The sequence below is a fragment of the Psammomys obesus genome, unplaced genomic scaffold, assembly GCF_907164565.1.
Source record: "Psammomys obesus unplaced genomic scaffold, mPsaObe1.curated_primary_1811, whole genome shotgun sequence".
Lineage (NCBI taxonomy): Eukaryota > Metazoa > Chordata > Mammalia > Rodentia > Muridae > Psammomys > Psammomys obesus.
In genome coordinates this window covers 17,393,140-17,398,808 of record NW_026596131.1, presented here as the reverse complement: position 1 = coordinate 17,398,808, position 5,669 = coordinate 17,393,140, and the positions used below count along the sequence as shown (strand labels likewise).

Sequence of the window (5,669 nt, the reverse complement as noted above, 5' to 3'; positions counted from 1 at the left end):
TTTGTGTAGCCTCATGGGATGGCCCCAAACTTTGCCCTTGTTATGAAATTTTAATTAACTTCTTTTTCAACCCACTCTCAAAGGGACTTTGTGTTCCAAAGTCCTGAAAAACTTTAATGCTGCAATTCTCTGGAATCATTTCATGGGATTAGAGTAAACTAAGACTTAACCATAGTTTCTAGCTGTTGCTATTTTCACAGCCTTCAGGGATCAGGGATTTTGTTACTTACCTCTTATCTTCATTTTGCTCCAGTCTTTAGTCTGAGGTCTGTTAGCATGGAGGCTGGAACTCTGCATGCAGCTAAGTTCATAGTCAGTGGCACTTCAGTTTTGGCAGAGAAATAGAATTCTCTGAGCAAACTGAGCTCATCCAGAGACAATATTCTTACTTAGTGTTTGGAGAGACAACCTCAACAGATTTCCTAACAAGGTGAAACTAAAGAGAAAACAAACCTTAATAATAGGTAAAGGAGACTATGAAGTTAGGCAAAGCAACCAAGATGTGCATAGTGTGTCTATGAGGGTTGTTGTTTTCCTGGGAATTAAATATTATTTGAAATGCTTAATTTTGACCTTGTTATTTTACAAATTTATCTTCCATTTAGAATAAAATAAAAATTGGAATTCTTCAACTTTGTGTAAGAGAGGTTAGAAGAGAGAAGTAAGTATATATTAAGGTAAGAATGTTTATCAAATATTTACTTTGTTATATAAAAATAAAACCCAGGACATTATCTAGACACTTTAAATATACTTTTCTTGGATCTCAAAATGTGTTGACATAATTTGATTATTTAGGTGAGAGTAAACTTTGAGAATTATATTCTATTACTTAAATTAAGATAATGGCTAAATCAGACAAAAAATATAATAGTTGATATTTAAAGTATAGTATGAGTTACATGAATTCTATTATCTTATTTGCTTTAATTTCACTACTTAATACATTTACAATCATAAAACATCTCTATTTCCTGTATTTCAGTTATTTCATATATAATGTAGGTAATTTATAATTATGAATGCAGATAAGCCTTTCAAACCCTGTTTTTTATAATTATTTTTGTGCAAGTTATGAACAACATTGATTTATGGACTATTTGTTTAGGTTAGAATAGTCAGCTTTTATTTACAGATAGATTGAAAGTTTTTTGAATCAAAAGTTATCTATAGTATGACTGAAATACATCCTGGAGCATGTAGAGTCAGGTTTTCTTTGAAAGTCACCTCTATTAAGGCTGATGTGTTCATACAACTTATTTATTTATTTCCAAAAGTTTCTTTTTTTATTTATTCATTTTTTAAAACTTTTATTAGTTACACTTTATTTACTTTGTATCCCCCCATAAACCCCTCCCTCCTCCTCTCCTAATCCCATCTTCCCTCCCCCTTCTTCATGCATTCCTCTCCCCAAGTCCACTGATAGGGGAGGTCCCCTCTCCTTCCTTCTGATCTTAGTCTATCAAATCTCATCAGGAGTGGCTGCATTGTCATCTTCTGTGGCCTGGTAAGGCTGCTCCCCCCTCAGGGGGAGGTGATCAAAGAGCAGGCCAATCAGTTTATGTCAGAGGCAGTCCCTCTTCCCATTACTATGGAACCCACTTGGACACTGAACTGTCATAATATAGGATAAAACTACTAAAATCTGTACATTTAAAGAAACTAATCAAGAGGGAGGACTCTGACTAAAATGCTCAATCCCCATCCTGAAAGGCAAAGAGGAGGGACATCAGAAGAAGAAAACAGGAAACAAGTTAGGAACCTGCCACAGAGGGCCTCTGAAAGGCTCTGCCCTGCAGACTATCAAAGCAGATGCTGAGACTTATGGCCAACTGTTGGGCAGAGTGCATGGAATTTTATGAAAGAAGTGGGAAATAGTAAGATCTGGAGAGGACAGGAACTCCACAAGGAGAGCAACAGAACCAGAAAATTCAAACACAGGGTTCCAGAGACTCATGCTCCAACCAAGTACCATGCATGGAGATAACCTAGAACCCCTGCACAGATGTAGCTTATACAGCTTTTTAACCATAACCTTTAGCATTGTCACTGTTGCCTATTTTAAAATGTGTTTTTGAAAAAGTCAATATAACCAAATCTTTGGCAGAGTGCAGGGAAACATAACCAAACCTTGGGCAGAGTGCAGGGAATCATATGAAAGAAGAGGGAGTTAGTATGACGTGGAAAGGATAGGAGCTCCACAAGGACCAAATACATCTGGGCACAGTGTCTTTTCTGAGACTGACCCTCCACCAAGAACCATGTATGGATATAACCTAGAACCTCTACTTGGATGAAGACCGTGGTAGCTCAGTAACCAATTGGTTTCCCATAGTAAGGGAAACAGGGACTATTTCTGACAGGAACTCAATGACAGGCTCTTTGACATCCCCTACCCCCAAGGGAGGAGCAGTCCTGCTAGGCCACAGAGGAGGACTTTGCAGCCAGTCCTGAAGATACCTGATAAAACAGGGTCAGATGAAAGGGGAGAAGGTCCTCCCCAATCAGCGGACTTGGAAAGGGGCAGGGAGGAGATGAGGGAGGGAAGGAGGGTTTGGGAAGGAATGAGGGAGTGGGATACAGCTGGGATACAGAGTGAATAAACTGTAATTAATTAAAAAAGGCAACACTGAGTGAGTTAATTTATTGTTGGTAATTTAGTTCTAGACTACATCATTATAAACTTGTCATAAAACACACCATTTCATGCCATAAATTAGTCCTGAATTGAATATTTTCAGAATATTTATATTCAATGCCAAGCAATTCTTGTTACAGAGCAAATGCTTACAAACAGTTACTAAACATATGAATGAGTGGTCTGTTAGATATAGACAGACTGTCTTTGAAAAATTATGTTTTCATTGGCATAGCAACAAAGTAGTTCTTGATTTGTTATAGAAACTTGATATTTCCTTCTTACTCTTTTTATTTTAAAATTTGATTAAATATCAAAGTTAATTAAACTTATGACATTTTTATAAAAGTCTTGTTAACATAGCAATGACATTAAACTTGTAGCTTAAAGTATTTAATATAACTAATGTATTATACATTTTGAAGTGATCATAACAATCAAGCTCACAAGCTTATGAGTTGTTGTGGAAGGCTGATATGCCTGAAATGATTTAATGTCTTAGAAGTCCTTCCTGTCTCCTGTAAAAATATTTCTTTCTCACTCCAAACCAACAAATGGTGAATATTTGAAAGCACTCTGTATGTCTGTGTATCTGAGAAGATTCTTTGTATTTCTTTTTTTCTCCTCTTTTAAATTTAAATTTAAACTTTTTTCTTCATACTTTATTCATTATATATCCTGATTGAAGCCCCCTCCCTCACTTCCCCCCAGACCTACCCTCTCTTTCTCTTCCCCCATCCTCTTCTTCCCCTAGTCCACTGAAAGGGGGGAGTTCTCCACTATTGACATCTGCCCATAGCTTGTTGGGCAGATTTCTCATCAGGACTGCTTGGATCCTCTACCTCAGTGGCCTGGCAATGAGTTCTAGACTCTTCCTCACTTTTTCTTCTAACCGATGTAGTGTGTCTGGTTTTATGTTGAGGTCTTTGATCCACTTGGACTTTAGTTTTGTGCAGGGTGATAAGTATGGACCTATTTGCATTTTTCTACATGTGGCCATCCAGTTAGACCAGCACATTTGTTGAAGATGCTATCTTTTTTATCATTAGATTAAGAGTTCATTAACATTTGCTGCCTAATATAATCTATTCTTCTATGCAGTCAATAGTTTTTGATTGGCTCCTTCCTCTGACGCCTCTAATCTTTTTCTCACATTCAAAAAATGTTTCAGATGTGGTTTTTGATAGATTTACAAAGGATTAGGAAGAATAAAACATCACAAGATAAAAATACAAATGTTTTACCGACAATTTTATTTGTATTTAAATTAAATGATTATATTCCACGAACTAAAAGTTAACAACTTCTTGAAACATCTCTGAGGAAAATAATTTTTTGATAAATATCTGTAGTTACAAAGTTCATTTGATATATCATGCTACCATGCATTATAACCTTAGCTTTCTGTTCATTTATTTTTATTACAGACAAGTTATTAAAAAGAAAAAGAAACAGAAAATGATAAACTTAAATTTTAGAAAAGTATATTTTTAGTATTATAAATTTCCCAGTCTTTAAAATTTGCTATTATCTTAGTCGTAAATTATAATTCACAGCTTCTCATATGACAGTACAGATATAAGAAGTATCAAACTACATTATGTTTAAGGTAATACTATTCTGTAGTACTAATACATTTTGATCCAATTGTGTTGAATTGGCATCAGCAATAAGATATCTCTCTTCTATAGTTTGCTACTGGGTAAACTTAGTAGGGTAGTGGATACAAAAGTTTATGTCAACTCTAAGTCTTCTTTAATGTGCAGTGTTATTGGTTATAGTTAATAAAGTATGAGGAGTTTATATGTTGATTTTCTTTTATAACCCAAAGCAGAAATTTGACATGGGTGACAAGGAAAGAGACAACCACTCAGAAGTGACTGACTTCATTCACCACTCAGAAGTGACTGACTTCATTCTTGTAGGCATCAGGGTCCGTCCAGAGCTCCACAGTGTCATCTTTCTTCTATTTCTGATTATCTATGGGATGGTTCTGCTGGGAAACCTTAGCATGATTGGCATTATAGTGACTGATCCCAGGCTGAACACACCAATGTATTTCTTCCTAGGCAATCTCTCCGTCATTGACCTCTCCTACTCCACGGTTATTGTACCTAAGGCCATGGTCAACATCTTATCTCAGAAAAAGACCATATCCTTTGTGGGTTGTGTGGCTCAGCTTTTCCTTTATGCACTTTTCATGGTAACAGAAGCCTTTGTTCTAGCAGCCATGGCCTATGATCGCTTCATTGCCATCTGCAATCCTCTCCTTTATAGTGTTCGAATGTCAAGGAGTGTCTGTGTCCAGTTGGTGGCTGGTTCCTATCTCTGTGGCTGGGTCAGTTCCATACTCCAAATAAGTGCAACATTCTCCATGTCTTTTTGTGCCTCTAGAGTCATTGATCACTTCTACTGTGATTCAAATCCAATCGAAAAGATCTCCTGCTCTAATACTTTTATCAATAAGATGGTGTCGCTTAGTTTGGCTGTGCTCATTATTTTGCCCACAATAATTGTTATTGTAGTATCTTACATGTATATTGTATCCACAGTTTTAAAAATCCATTCCAATGAAGGGAGAAAAAAAGCCTTTTCTACCTGCAGCTCCCACCTGGGGGTTGTAAGTTTACTTTATGGAACTGTTTCCTTTGTGTATCTCACACCTCCAAATAACCCTGAACTTCGTAAAATAGCTTCGGTATGTTATATTTTGTTCACACCTATGTTAAATCCCTTAATCTACTCTTTACGAAATAAGGATGTAAAAGATGCTGTGAAAAAAGTCTTGTGCAAGACTCCTTTTTTGTATTAGTTGGTTGTTGTCTGTCTGATCTCCATTTAGACATTTTAAAGTTCAAGCATACTTTAAAAAGGAGATGACAGATCCTCAACTTTCTTAGTGCACAACAGTAATAATTTCCTTTAAACAATATTCCAAACAATTTACTGGTTTCTTCAAGGCAATTAAATATGAGAGCAATTAAATTGGTGAAGATTGGATGCATTTTCTATCAACAATTATGTTTCTTAT

General features: G+C 36.0%; 1 protein-coding gene across 1 annotated transcript; it reads left to right on the top strand.

Moving 5' to 3' along the window:
* Nucleotides 1-4,481: 4,481 nt before the first annotated feature.
* LOC129665689 (olfactory receptor 9K2-like) lies at nucleotides 4,482-5,450 on the top strand. Its single transcript, XM_055592495.1, has one exon. The coding sequence runs from the start codon at nucleotides 4,482-4,484 to the stop codon at nucleotides 5,448-5,450; it is 969 nt and encodes a 322-aa protein (XP_055448470.1).
* Nucleotides 5,451-5,669: the final 219 nt, after the last annotated feature.